This window comes from Balaenoptera acutorostrata, chromosome 11, assembly GCF_949987535.1.
Source record: "Balaenoptera acutorostrata chromosome 11, mBalAcu1.1, whole genome shotgun sequence".
Taxonomy (NCBI): Eukaryota; Metazoa; Chordata; class Mammalia; order Artiodactyla; family Balaenopteridae; genus Balaenoptera; species Balaenoptera acutorostrata.
The window spans coordinates 87,422,970-87,438,031 of NC_080074.1; the positions used below are offsets into that span (position 1 = coordinate 87,422,970).

General features: G+C 39.0%; 1 protein-coding gene across 6 annotated transcripts in view; it reads left to right on the forward strand.

Annotated features, from left to right (window-relative positions):
• SOX5 (SRY-box transcription factor 5) overlaps positions 1-15,062 on the forward strand; it is a 389,242-nt gene that overhangs the window by 180,680 nt on the left and 193,500 nt on the right. For all 6 annotated transcript variants that reach the window (XM_007194842.2, XM_007194844.2, XM_057557363.1 and 3 more), the window contains 2 exons: positions 7,327-7,499; positions 13,060-13,128. In XM_007194842.2, the coding sequence (XP_007194904.1) occupies positions 7,327-7,499; positions 13,060-13,128 (242 nt within the window). The remainder of the gene's footprint in view (positions 1-7,326; positions 7,500-13,059; positions 13,129-15,062) is intronic.

Here is a 15,062-nt window from a genome sequence, read left to right on the forward strand (position 1 = left end):
GCTTCACATTCAGAGCACAAGTTTAGTCATTGTCCTCTGGTTCTGTGCAAAAAGCTGTTTTCTGATGCATTTTAAAAGCAACTGTAGCTCTTTCTTCTGTTGGGGGCATGGTTATTAGGTGCTCGGATCAGGTTTGGCAGAAAACTGGAGGAAAAAAGCGCTGGGTTACTTTTCCTATTGACTGCCCGTGACAGTTGCAATTACTATCCATTGTTCATAGGTGGCTCGAAAGTGGAGAGGATACAATAGTGTGTTGCCCTCTGGGGGGAAATGAATTTGACTTAATGGTTCTTGGGGGGGTGGGGGTCAGACCCTATGATTATGTGCTGCCCAGGAATGTGGTTTTCGTACCACCTCAGACGAAGTTAGTCAAGAACAATAGCCTAGCTGTTTGGCCTCTATTTTTTATGAGGCAGATAAAGGTGTAAGTCTCGTGTATGCTTAGACTGTTTTCAGTCAGGGTAGGGAAGGATAAGCATGACCTTTTTTTTAATCTGAAAATATGAACTTATTCAATTATTAGATAATTTATTACTGATAATTCAGAGCAATGTATCTGAGGAGAACCTTTGTATATATTAGGATGTTTACAGCCTTTACAGTATTTACCGAGTCTTCTTGTGGATTGAAACTCTTCTCCTCCATTTACACTGGTCAGTTTTCACTTAACTTTTAATTAGTACCAGGAAACATGACTGAGTGAATGAATGCGTGTGTGTGTGTGTGTGTGTGTTGTGTGTGTGTGTGTGTGTGTGTGTGTGTGTGTCCATTCTTGAATATCTAAGACCACAGCCAAGTGAGGGCAGAGCTCAGTTCCTAAGTGCTAACTTCAAGTTGCTGTGAGTGAATTACTTTCAGCGCATTTGGACAAAGATTAAACTTACAGCTTGGCAAAATTCAAAGAAGTGTTTCTTACTATTACTATTTAAAAAGTGAAAATGATAAACTTTTCAAAAGAGGAGAAATAAATAGCATTTGGTCTGGATAGTTTAGCTGTCAATAAAGAGTTATCATACCCACTTAAAGTCCATCTCATTTTTCAAGAAACAGTGTGAGTTAGGAAAGGTCACCCATTTCTAAAAGCATAAAATTATTTTTCATGTTAGATTAGAATTTAGAGCATTTTATGGTCTGGTACTTTGGAAATGTGAAGTAATTAGGTTTTAAAGTTACATTAGAAACAATTCTCTAAAAAAACACACAAAAAAGTACACTGGATTCAGTTTTCCAGAACAAAAGAGTTTGACTAAAAAGGTCTACCGATAGCAAACAGTCAATATATATTATAAACTGATTAGATGACTACAGAAATAATTTATTTCTTCTTCTCTAATCAGCCATATAGTGTAACTGGCCAGTTTACAGAGGTTTTTTTGCCCTTATCTGTAGCAGAAGCACTGAGTAATGGTTGTGTGAAAGATGGAGAAATACATTTTATAGCCTCATAGTTACTGAGCAGGGAAAACACAGTGCCTGCACTCCAGTTGGCAGCCAGTGGCATCACACATTGTTTCAGCTAGCATGAAATTCCGTTACACTGAAGGTCATGGCATGGGCACTTCACCTGGGGACACTATCTGGGGATCCACGGCAGCTTTGACTAATCTAAACAGATCGTCTGTTTTTCAACAAAGCCATTGCAAAATGTGTATTTTACTGACTTAAATGTATTTGTAAAATTATAACAAAAATATCTTCATGCAAAATTCTCTTTTAAAATATTTCTATTTTGTTCAGGTTGTAAAAGCAGGGCATTGTTTGAGGGGTTTTCTGGCTAGGTCACTCAGAAAAGCCTAGATCAGTTTCTCTACCTGCCTTGTTTGAAGAATTCTTTAGAGCCTTGTTTCTTTCCCATTGGTATCCCAGGTAGACCCTTCTCACCCTGCTCAGAATGCATTAATTTAGGCCAGTAAAGTGTTATATCTGGTATTAAGGAAAATGCCAGTTGTAGTCGGTATAATAAAAAATTGGCTCTTTTTGAAAGCGATAATTTTGTTCTTTCTAGAAGATGGGACATAAAGGCTAACACCAAACAGCTCTAGAATGCCAATAATGGATTCAAGGAAATAATCCATTCAGCAATACTATGGTCTTTCAGAACTCATGAATTAAAGTCATGCTATGTAGATTCAACACGAGGATTAAAGTAGATCCTCTCTTAGGTGACATAACATTTTGAGATGAAAGAGATATGTAGATTTAGTATATGGCTTGAAAGAGATGATTCTGTTTAAATAACATTAGATGATTTGAAAATAAGCAGGCTTGGAACAGGAATCAGGTCCCAGGTAATAATCTAGTAAGAGGTATCCTTGGATTTTTATAAATTTAAAACACGGAAGCTAAAATCTCAGCATTTAGATATGTAAGGGTTTGTATAACTTTGAAAGTTGTTTTAAACCCATTCTTTTAAAAGTCCAGTAACTATTTAAGAAACACATGGTTTGCTAATTACCTTGTGACTATTTCATTTGTGCATAATATATATATATATATTTCTTCACATTTTTTTCAGAGGGGTTGGAAATGTTGATTATTTTCTGAGGGAACTGTTGTATCTGGAATTTGTTTAACGTAAGAGTCAGCCATAAGGAAGGTACATAACATATAGTCATTTACTTCTAAATAAAGTAAATGTTTAATGTTTTTAATCTACTAAGCTTGTTTTATAGTTCCTTGTAGTTGCTTATGAGTAATGTTTTCACTTTTTGTAAAAACTATTTCATAAGAACTGAAGAAAGACTACTGGTGCACAGGATATAAATTTTTAAAATAAGTTTGGCAGTGTCTATAAAAGCAGAAAGTGACTTTATGTTTTCTGCAAATCAGTTACTTGCTCTGTCTTAGAAAGCCAGAGTCCTTATGCCAGTATATAAACACAGCAAGCGATGGGAAGAGAGCAATCAGCCACTGGCTCTCATTGATTTGTATATTGATAATCCAGTTCACCAGTTAAGAAGTTACGTATACCTTTTACAGCAGGCACTTAATAATGCATATTTTAAGCGGATACTTTTGCATATTTAATCTAGGGTTTATATTTGAAAATAAAAATATTCTCTCCTCAACATTTTTCTCATTTAAAGATACATTCATTCATTTAACAAGTATTCATCTGTCCGAGGGTTGTGAAGATTCTAAGATTAAAATAATTATAAAGCCATTGTTTTCTTCTTGTAGATGTGGACTCCAAAGCTTACGCTATCCAGATCATTGGTTAATAGAATTAACCTAAAACCTTTTCCTCTTTTAAATTAACATTTCTCTTACTAGGGAAGCATGATGTAGTTAAAAAGATTTGGTGTCTTGTTGCCCTGATTCTCTCAAAGACTTGTGGAAATGAGGTTACCTCTTTTGGTTTATTTCCTCATCCCCTCATTTAAAAACAGTTGCATTGATTACATGCCTGTTTATGTACAGCCACTCTGTTAACATCTTCCTTACAAAATTATTATAACAAAGTCATTTTATTCCTATTTTATGTAGGAAGAAATTGAGTCACAGAGAGAGAGATTAATTATCCAAAACCACGTAGTTTAGTTGTGACAGGGTCAAGATGTGACTCTAATTCTGTCTGCCTTCAAAGCCTGTGCTGTGCTGTTTACATGATGCTTGGTAGTCCGTCTTAGTAAAGTTGGAATGGGTGATCTCTAAAATCCTTTAAAACATGAAAACATATTCAGACCCACCACAGCTAGATGAAGAGTCCCTCTGAGATGCACCCATCATTAGCCTGCCTCCATGGTGAACTTTCCTTGTAGACTATCTAGCTTACCGTAGGCCCAAAGTTTGGAACCCAGTACGTATTTGATGAATGGATGACCAAGAAATGCCATGTTTTGAGATGGCTATTATTGACTACATTCCAGTCTCTAAATGCAGCACATTGAATGTGATATTAAAAACAGAACAAAACAAAACTGTATTTTACATTTTAAGTACAATACCCAAGTAAGCGGGTAGAATAATCTTGGGAAAAGGTTATAAAATTACAATCTCCACTAAAAGGTAGACATTTGTAGTAAGAAATTGTATAGAACCATACTTTTAAAAAAGGTAAGAACGACCCTTGCTTTCACTGTACAAATGATAATGCACACATCTTGTTCATAATGTCCCAGAAACAAAATATCCAGCCATGGGGTAACAATGATAAAGACCATAGCTACTCTTCAAGTGTTCCATTTCATTCTGATAGTCGCCCTTAAAACTGATAGCTTTCACGGGAATTTCCTGGCAGTCCAGTGGTTAAGACTTGGTGCTTTCACTGCCGGGGAACTCCCGCAAGTCAAGCGGTGCAGCCAAAAAAAAAAAACCTGATAGCTTTCCATAGTACATATATTTTAAAATACAAGCCAGAGTCTACCTTTTAAGATACTGAAGCAAAAAGAATTAAACTATTCTTTCAAAATAAATTACAGAAATCTGAAAGAAGGTAAGAATATTTATCGTATTAGCAGTGTACACTAGAATATCAATTTATACTGTCATGTAATACATGATAGCATTCCTTATGGAATTTTAATAGATTCCAACTTCTAAGAGTATCTATATTGCAGTAAAGGGTATATAACTAAATTTTATCAAAGTTTGATTGCATTCGTTGTCAATGAAAAAGACCAATGCACAGATGTTTGTAGGTTAGATAACTTAAATATTCCTTTGATGAAATAGAATAATGCCATTCATACCTTCTGATGAGGAGGTCTGACTTTTACTCTGGATAAGACTGCCATTGAGAAAAGCTTTAGTTGTAAATTTAGAATAACTTAAGTTTGTTTCTATTCATTATATTTTCAGTTCATTCAACAAATACTGCTATCTGTCTTGCCATGTGCTATGTTCTGGAGATGTATTGGTAGCAAATGGAGTAGACAGATTTCTGCCCTTCTGGAGCTTACACTCTAGTAGAAGCACTTTCTTTTTTTTTTTCCCCCAATTTTATTTTATTATTATTATTTTTTTACATCTTTATTGGAGTATAATTGCTTTACATTGGTGTGTTAGTTGCTGCTGTATAACAAAGTGAATCAGCTATATGCATACATATATCCCCATATCCCCTCCCTCTTGCGTCTCCCTCCCACCCTCCCTATGCCACCCCTCTAGGTGGACACAAAGCACTGAGCTGATCTCCCTGTGCTATGCGGCTGCTTGAGGCACTTTCATTAGGCAGAAATTTTAAAGGCAACATAACGAATGACTTTTAGATCCTTCAGGTGGATTATCAGTTGAAGGCAACAACATTTCCATAAAAAAAAATTAAACCAAGTAGAGTCCTGTCCAAATTATAACACTGATAATCTAAGGAACACCAACAATAAAAGAAAAAAAACATCCTTGGAAAGATTGACTGTTGCTTTGAATTACATGTGTGGTAATTTTTTTGAGGGAAGAAACATAATCTCTAGTTTACTTTCAGCATCAAAATTCTAGGACTTTTCCTTTCCTGGGTGACTATTCCTTCCTTTTACTTTTCCTTTAGTTATATCAAAACTCCCAAAAATTTACTGTGATTTTGATTGTAACTTCAAGCCATATATCTATTGCATTTTGCTAGAATAAAACAATATTGGGGAAATATAAGCTTCCAAAGATTTTTTCTTGTTATTTCAAATGTATTTGAAAGCATCCTTAACTTAAGTAATCCTAATAAGGGTTATTTATCTATTTGCATAGAATCATATATTATCACTCAATTAAGGACTTTTCTCTCATCTTAAGAAGTTTATTTATTTAATTCATTTAATAAAAGGTTATGGGGTGCCTACTATGTGCTAGGCATTACTCTGGGGACATAGTATTAAACAAAAAAAGCTAGAATTCTGCTATCATGGAGTTTATACTCTACTGGGAGATTCAATAAATAAATAACTATGTCAATAATGATACAACAGGGCTTCCCTGGTGGCGCAGTGGTTGAGAGTCTGCCTGCTAATGCAGGGGACACGGGTTCGAGCCCTGGTCTGGGAGGATCCCACATGCCGCGGAGCGGCTGGGCCCGTGAGCCACAATTGCTGAGCCTGCGCGTCTGGAGCCTGTGCCCCGCGACGGGAGGGGCCGCGATAGAGAAAGGCCCGCGCACCGCGATGAAGAGCGGTCCCCGCACCGCGATGAAGAGTGGCCCCCGCTTGCCGCAACTGGAGAAAGCCCTCGCACGAACCGAAGACCCAACACAGCCAAAAATAAATAAATAAATAAATAAATAAGAAAATCCTTTAAAAAAAAAATAAATAATAATAATGATACAACATATGGTGCTAACTACTATAATCTTGGATTTAACTGTAATCTTGGGTGGCCATAATGTGATCAGTTAGTTTTCCAACTACGTTTCATTATTTCATGAGAGCATAAATTTATATTCTCAAACTTGAATATTTTTTCTGCTAGCTATATTATATTTTTGAAGAAAGCTTCTGAGTGGCATATGAGAAAACAGTCTAAAACTTGATTAACTAATAGAGTTTTCCTTTTTAAATGTAGAATTCCTTAATTCTGATTCTTCAAGATTCTCTTTTTAAGAAAAGAAGAATCGTATCACTGATAATAATACCCTTGATCTCTTTTTTTTTTAAATTAATTAATTAATTTATTTTTGGCTGTGTTGGGTCTTCGTTTCTGTGCGAGGGCTTTCTCTAGCTGCGGTGAGCGGGGGCCACTCTTCATCGCGGTGCGGGGGCCACTTTTCACGGTGCGCAGGCCTCTCACTGTCGCGGCCTCTCTTATTGCGGAGCACAAGCCCCAGATGCGCAGGCTCAGTAGCTGTGGCTAACGGGCCTAGTTGCTTTGCGGCATGTGGGATCTTCCTAGACCAGGGCTCGAACCCGTGTCCCCTGCATTGGCAGGCAGATTCTCAACCACTGTGCCACCAGCGAAGCCCCCTTGATCTCTTAATAATTGTGGTTATTAAATTTTCATGTTTTGTCTTGCCTCTTTGATTAAAAAAAAAACTGCTTAGGGCCAAGAACTGTGCTTTAAGCCTCTTTTTATTTCCATCAAACCCTAGCTTAGGACATTGAGAATAATAAATGGCTCAGCCAACAGTTTTTTATTTACTTATAAAATAAAAGGGGGAAAACAGCTACAGATTATTACTCATCATAAATAAAAAATCAAAATATTTGTTCATCCTGATATTTTGTAATGAGTAAATAGCCATCACTTTTTACTGTTGAGTTACAATCTGAAAGAAGGTAAGTATATGTTTGTGTGTCAAACCTTATACATGTAATAATTCTCTATACACCAGAGTCGTTGTCATCGAAAAACCCCTCTCTTCTCATTTCTCTTTTCTTACATGTTTTACCGCCGTCTTATTTTCAGGGACTCCCGAAAGCCTCGCTGAGAAGGAGAGACAGCTCATGGGGATGATCAATCAGCTCACCAGTCTGCGAGAGCAGCTGTTGGCTGCCCATGACGAGCAGAAGAAACTGGCTGCATCTCAGATCGAGAAACAGCGCCAGCAAATGGAGCTGGCCAAGCAGCAGCAAGAACAGGTGAGCAAGGACTAGAGACACAGCCAGATTCCTCAGGTAGTGTTTTGCCTGCAGCATATAGGTCACTCTTGGAGGCAAACAAAGATCAGCAAAAGCTTCTCCCCGCTTCCTTGCCTAAGTAAATAAAAAGGCAAAGCACCAAAGTGAGCATAAACCTCAGCTGAAAAAGCTTATTAACTGTTTTAGTGGAACATAACTTGCAAGTGATTATAATCAAGGGGAAATTCATGGGCAGAGTACCAAAAAGAACCATGGAGAGTCAAGAGAGCATTTCCAGTCAGGGACATTATGAAAGATTTCATTCAGTGTGTTTGGTGTGAACTTTGAAGGCTAGGTAGGATTCAACAAGTGAAGTCCATTTCCAATCATGGGGCAAGAAGTTTGGTTTGGAGGCTATTATGATGGTCTAAATAAGGCGTGAGACTCTAAACCAGATAGGGTAATGACCATGGAGAAAGGGATAAATAGGTGGAAGAATTATGGTCAGTTGAATATTTTAAGTGGGCTAAAGAGAGAGGAAAGGTGTTGAGCCTGGGTAACAGGGAAGGTCAAGAGGAGGGCAGATTTGGAAAAGCAGGTGGTTTTATTATGCTGAATTAGAGCTGTTGTCAGGTTGTCCATCTGAAAGTATGTGAGAGAATAGAAATATCCATTAACAGTTTGGAAGAGAGGGCTGAGCCTAATTTCCTAGATTATCTACATAGAGGTGGTAGTTTAAACCACTGGAGAAAGTCAGTTTCATTCATTTATTCAAAAAATAGTAATCAAGTGCTTCTTGTGTGCCAGGCACTGTGCTAACTACTGAAGTTACCTCAATTAACCAGAAAGACAAAGCCCCTAATTTCTAGTGGAAAGAGAGACAATTAACAAAGGAAAAGAAAAATGAACAAGATAACTTCAGATAGTGATAAGTAGTTTGAAAAAAATGTAATGAGAGTAATTTAATAAATATTGATTAATATGGCAAGTTTGGGTTGCCATCTTAGTTTGGGTGGTTGGATCTGGCAGTTAAGCTCAGATCTAAATGCCATATGAGAGGCAGCGGTATTAATATCTAGGGCCAAGGTGTTTCATGCAGAGGAATGACAGGTTTATAGGCTTTAAATGAGAGTAGTGGTGATATCATGAGAAAATGGAAAGGAATTAAGGGAAGATAGATCCTTGGGAGATGCTGGCATATAGCTGGTAGGGAGAGGAAAATGAACATATCCAGAAGCCAGAAGCTACTGGAGTCGTCATTTAGATTCTCATTGTCAGCCTTTAAGCATGTGGCTTCTCTGGAGCTTTAGTAGCAGAAATCAGATAATAAGAATTGACCTGTAGAAGAATGATGCATGGCGGGAACATGGAGGTAATGCATACGAAGCATTACTTAAAAGAGGATCGGTAGTAATGGGAAGGAGAGACAGAAGGTGTCGTAGGGTGGGCTTACATAGAAAGATGGCACACCTTTTCTAGGACTAACTTACTTTACCATCCCATGTTCTGGGTTTAGTGCCCTCACCATCTTAAGTGGAGGAGGGCCGTTATTTAGTCAAGGGTACTTCTGTATCTACACAAATACTGCAAAACCTTCTAGACAGCTGTCAAAGTGTAAACTAGCAGAGTTGAAAGAGGTGGAGAAACATTCAGAGTACATTTGAGGAGCCCTCCTTTCCTTCCGTTTACTTTTCTCTACTTGATGGTTCATCTCTGCTCGAAAGATGACATTTTTATTTTTAATGAAATGCGTCACCATTGTCCTTAAGTATATATTTAGCCTGTTATTGGAGATGGCCCTTATTCCTCTTGCTTTACCCCTATGATGAAACAGCTCAGAATGATTGCCCATGACAGTCTAGAAGAACGCCACTCTTTTCTTGTTCATAACCCTCAATACCTTCAGACATCTGAATTCAGAAGATCCTAGGAGCCTCTGAAACTGGAGCTCAGATGGGGATATTTCTTTGTAGAGAATCCATACTTTGATGGGTCTGAGGGCATGCTTGTCCTAAAAAATCTGAGCAATTACTAATGGAGAGCAAGGTTTCTTACTTTCTCTTTCACACTCTGGCCCATCCTCAAGTATCATCAACGGATTCTAGAATCTTTTACTTACTCTGACATTCTCCTCAGAACTTCAGAAATCCTTAGGTTCTTCCAGAAATCCTCCGCTGTATTGGAGAGATGCCAGGCAATGCTGCCTGCACAGCCTGAGAGGAGATCCCTCCTGAGAGCTACCGGTCAGGGTCCTGGAACCCGTTCTGCTCTCCCAGGTCCTCTCCGCCATGCAGTGCTGGCTTAAGGCATCACCACTCTGGTAGTCACTGATCTTTTCATCGGGACACAGGGACATTTCTGGAGGACATTTAGTATTTATTCCTTAAGATTCAGGTTAGGTTTCTCTCCCCTTGAGAACTCCTTTTCTGACCCTGCTCCCAACGCTCCCTAGTCAGTATAGTGTGTCCCTGCTCTGTGCTCCATTCCACATTCATCTTTTCAACAACTTTCTGTTGAGCACCAATTTGATGCCAGCTTCTGTTTTAGTTAATGGGATACAGCAAAGAATAAAACAGACCAAAATACCTCATGTATTGAATTCTAGTTGGGAAGAGATAGACAATAAATAAGTAAAACATATGTTGAAAATGAAGCAGAAAAATAGGGGTGAGGGTGCCAGGTAGAGAGATAGGCTCTTTTAAAATGACTGCTCAGGGCTTCCCTGGTGGTGCAGTGGTTAAGAATCCGCTTGCCAATGCAGGGCATACGGGTTCGAGCCCTGGTCCGGGAAGATCCCACATGCCGCGGAGCAACTAAGCCCGTATGCCACAGCTACTGAAGCCCGCATGCCTAGAGCCCATGCTCTGCAACAAGAGAAACCACTGCAATGAGAAGCCCAGGTACTGCAACAAAGAGTAGCCCCCGCTCGCCACAACTAGAGAAAGCCCATGCGCAGCAATGAAGACCAAACGCAGCCAAAAAAAAAAAAAAAAAAAGACTGCTCAGGGAAGGCCTCATTGATAGGGTAACAGCTGAGCAGAGACTTGTAGGAGGTGAGGGACTGACCAATGTAGTTATCTAGGAAAAGAGTGTTCCAGATGGAGGGGAAAGCAAGTGCAAAGGCCCAGAGGCAGGAGTACCCTCGGGAAATAGGAGTACCCTTGGTGTGTTCAACAGACAGGAAAGCGGAGTGGCAAAGGGAAGCGAGAGAGATGGCATCAGAGAGCTAGCAGGAGGCCAGCTCTTACAGGGCCTTGCAGACATCATATGGAAACTGGCTTTTACTCTGAGCGAGACAGAGGATTTTGAAAAGATGAATAACACAACACAACTTATATTTTAAAAGGATCTCTCTTGGTGCTGGTTTATAATAGGCTGCAGGGAGCAAGGGCAGAGGCAGAAAGAGCAGATAGGACGCGATCGCAGCAATCCAGGCAAGAGACAGCAGTGACTTAGAACAGGAGGAAGTGTGGAGGGCTATGAGGTGGTTAGTTTCTTAATAAAATCTTAAGGCACTTATAAAAGGATTTAAATATCAGCTGAAATATTGATATGTGGGAGGAAAGAACCGGACTTAAGGAAGAGAGTGGTATTTCGTTTTCTACCTTTTCCTTTCCGACTTTTCTTCAAAGAAAAACAAAGGAATTTCTTTAGTCTGTATTCCTAAGATAAAAGCATTAAAATAATTATAATTGTACCAGTGTACATAGGGGAAATAAAAAATTCATTGTGCAGCCATGTAGATCCAACCTCATCATATAGGTTCTTTACTTTCATTCATAGTAATGGACTCTGCATAAATTTTTTCCTGAATTTTTAGCTTTCTGATACAGAGGTTAAGGGATATACTTTCCTAATGAAAATGATAGTGATCATAGCATTGAGAATAAGAGTTAGAGCGTATTTATAAGGCAGCTATAAGTTTCATGAGGTGAGACGTTACATTCTTTTTTTTTTTTAAATAAATTTATTTATTTATTTATTTTTGGCTGTTGGGTCTTTGTTGCTGCGTGCGGGCTTTCTCTAGTTGCAGTGAGCGGGGGGTTACTCTTCATTGCGGTGCACGGGCTTCTCATTGCAGTGGCTTCTCTTGTTGCGGAGCAGGGGCTCTAGGCACGCGAGCTTCAGTAGTTGTGGCACGTGGGCTCAGTAGTTGTGGCTTGCAGGCTCCAGAGCACAGGCTCAGCAGTTGTGGCACACGGGCTTAGTTGCTCCACGGCATGTGGGATCCTCCCGGACCAGGGCTCGAACCCGTGTCCCCTGCATTGGCAGGCGGATTCTTAACCACTGTGCCACCAGGGAAGCCCAAGAAGCTACATTCTTGTGAGAAGGTTTCCTGCCCTATCTAATGAAGTGTTTAAAATTTTCTTCTTGTCTCTTCACTCATGCACTCTTCATCAAGTGTTCACTCTGTACTCCTTTTGCATCAGGCTTTGTGCAAATGGTGAGAGCAAAATCTACGTGACCCCTAACTTCACCGTATTTATGGATTTCTACCTAGGAGACAGAAACCTGTTAATTAAAGCAAAAACAAAAATAAATATAACATCATAGCATGTGATATAGTATCAAGTAGGTAGAAGATGTTATAAGAGCGAAAAACAGGGGGCAATTGTGCTTGTCTGGCTTAGAAAACACTTAGAATGACCACACTGAGGGCTAATTCCTGAGTTTAGTTTTGAATCTGTTGAATTTGGAGTGCCTTTGAGAATGTTGTTGGATAAATGGGTCTAAAGCTTAAAGCAAAGATCCAGGCTGGAGAAACAAATTTGTAATCACTTGGCATACGTGTGGATGTAGGTATAGAGGGAAAGGAATAGAGTCTAAAATGAGCCTACAACATTGTGTGGCAGGAGAGAGCCATTGACGGTAACTGAGAAGGATCAGACTCAGAGGTAGGAGCAAAACAGGGAAAATGTGATGTCATAGAAGCCAAGGGAGAAAGCTCAGGATCAAGGGAAAGCGCTTGAGTATTGAATTCTGATGAAAAGTCAAGCGGTGAGGACTAGAAAACACTTCAGAATTTTAAAAATTGGAAGTGACTGGTGACTTTATTAAGAATCCTGTTAGTAGAGACCAGAATTGAATGTGTTGAGGACTCGGCAGTCAGTTTGTGAGAGGCAGAAATGACAGTATTCACCAAGACACAAAAGCATACCAGAACCTCACGAAGGAATAGAGCATCTTACAGTACCTTGTCCTACTCTGAACTCTTTGGCACACACACTCCTGTTAACAAAATATTCTCTTTCTTTTCCAAGGGCTGAAAATGTCAGAGGTAGTACCTCCTTAACGTACTGCCAGGAAGAGGGATTTTTGAAACTCCAGCATTTCATACTGGATTGGACCACTGTTGTTGTGTCTTAGGCTTCATTTGCCAAAAGAAGCATAACTGTTCCTGAGGTCTAAATATCTTGCCTGATCCTACTTAAGGATGCATTGCTGGTCCTGTAGGGGCGCAGGCACATCTGTCTTCATAAGCTTAATCAGTGTCAAATCAGACTCTGAGACACACAACATTGGTCATTTCCCCCGGGACTATAATATACTCTTAAATTTTTCATGTGCCATTTCTCCGCAGATTGCAAGACAACAGCAGCAGCTTCTGCAGCAACAACACAAAATCAATTTGCTTCAGCAACAGATCCAGGTCAGAAATCATAATTTCATACGGACTTCCAATTAAGAAATAGATTTTGTTTCTCATTTTCAGGTGACCTAACTGAAATGAGCTCCAAAATGAAAGTTACTTTCAGCCTAATCGTGACGTGTCACCCACGTGCCATGAGAATCTCGCACCTGGTGGCTCTGTCGCGGGCCCGACTGTGTCGCGGCGTTTTAGGGGAGGCGAGCTGATGGTAATTTTTATCCTACACGGAAAGGAAATCATTGTAGAGAAACGTTTCATTTTCTCTATTCTTTAATGTTTAATACGTGCCTGGAAATGTTCTTAATGGGGGAGGTGCAGGGGAACCAAAGCAGAAAGGTTTTCAGTTAGACGGCGGTGGCAGGGAGAACTTTTTACAGTAGGCTCGAGAGCCACGTGTGATGAAGGTGGAAGTGAGGGAGGGTAACGATTTGGTGTTCAAGTCGAATTTCACCCTTCATGCTGAGTGGAGAAACGAAGACTGAGGGCTCTATAACCTCCATATTTTTCTTCTGTGGAAATTTGCAATGATGAGAAGCAAAGCTGCCAGGGATAGCCTGTCTCCACCACTTGCTTGTGGCATGCGTTTTGCCAAAATTTGTTTCCCTTTCTCAAAATTCCCTTTCTGAAAGCACTCATTTCGTAGAGTATTTAGGAGGATTTAATAAAATCGTGGATGGAGAGCTTTAGCGTAGTGTCAAGACACATAGTAAGTCCTCAATACATACTTGCTATGACTAGCAAGAAAAGGAAACTAGTTCATGGAGCAATGACTCCAACCTTACGTGACATCATCCATCGGAAATCAACTGTTAGATTTGCAGTCAGCTTATCTGGGGAGAAATTCATCATTCTCTTGAAGCTGTATCTTGAGAATCCAATATATTTTATTAAGTGTAAATATAAATGACAGAAGCAAACATGTCAAAATTATTTCATCCTCATGTTTATCATATTTAGACTTATTTGCCAAAAAAGTTTATCCCATTTTGTCTAACTGGGTCAGCTACACTTAATTTCTTTACTGTGGGTTATATAGCCCAATCAAGGTTTACTCATTCTTGTTCTACCTGAGATTTTAATGAGCACAGTTTCAGTGAGACAGAGAAACAACAGTGAAATGTTCCAACCAAGACTCCATGCCTTCCTTAATTATGAACAGCACATTTCTAATGTGATATTATCTGTCTGTCCATATCTGGAGTGTGGTTATTCATTCAGTGGTTTAAAACTGTTTTTCGGGTTTCATGTTTAGCCTAAGCATGCTGCCTTTGAATGTAATTTTAGTTGATGGTACGAGGTTATCTACACTTAAAATGTTTTTGATTATTGAAAACCAAAGATAATAGAATTATTATGGCAATTTCTCATTATAAATAAGGTACAATTCCATAACGAGTGGTGTGGTCCTCTGCAAGTCACTTGGTTTCACTGTGATTTGATGAGGGTACCAATGGTTTTAAGTGTTTATAATTTTTATGAGATTGAGATAGTCTTTTGTTAAATAGAATTGCAAAAATGTATGTAAACCATACATTTTTTTGTATGTAAACAAAGATGTATGTAAACGTATGTATTATAAATATGTAGAAGGCACAATCAGCTGTGTTTTCTGACCATATAAATTGTGCAACACCTTCAGTACTTACTTTTTTTGCAATTATTCCACAGTTATGACCACTGTGTTCATAATGTGGATTTAAAGCTCTGTCCTAATAATAAAATGTTGAAATTGGAGGATTTCTTGCTCCAGAGCATGGAGCATTACACTTTATAAGGCAGAGCATTTTTTAAATGAAGTACCTTAAACTATTCTAGAAATGACATGACTACAGAAACTGTATTCCAGCGAGCTGGAGCCAAGTTTAATAACTTGCCCAAGATCACATGACTAGTTATAGGTAGAACCAGGATCAGAAGCAAAGTTTTCTGACTGT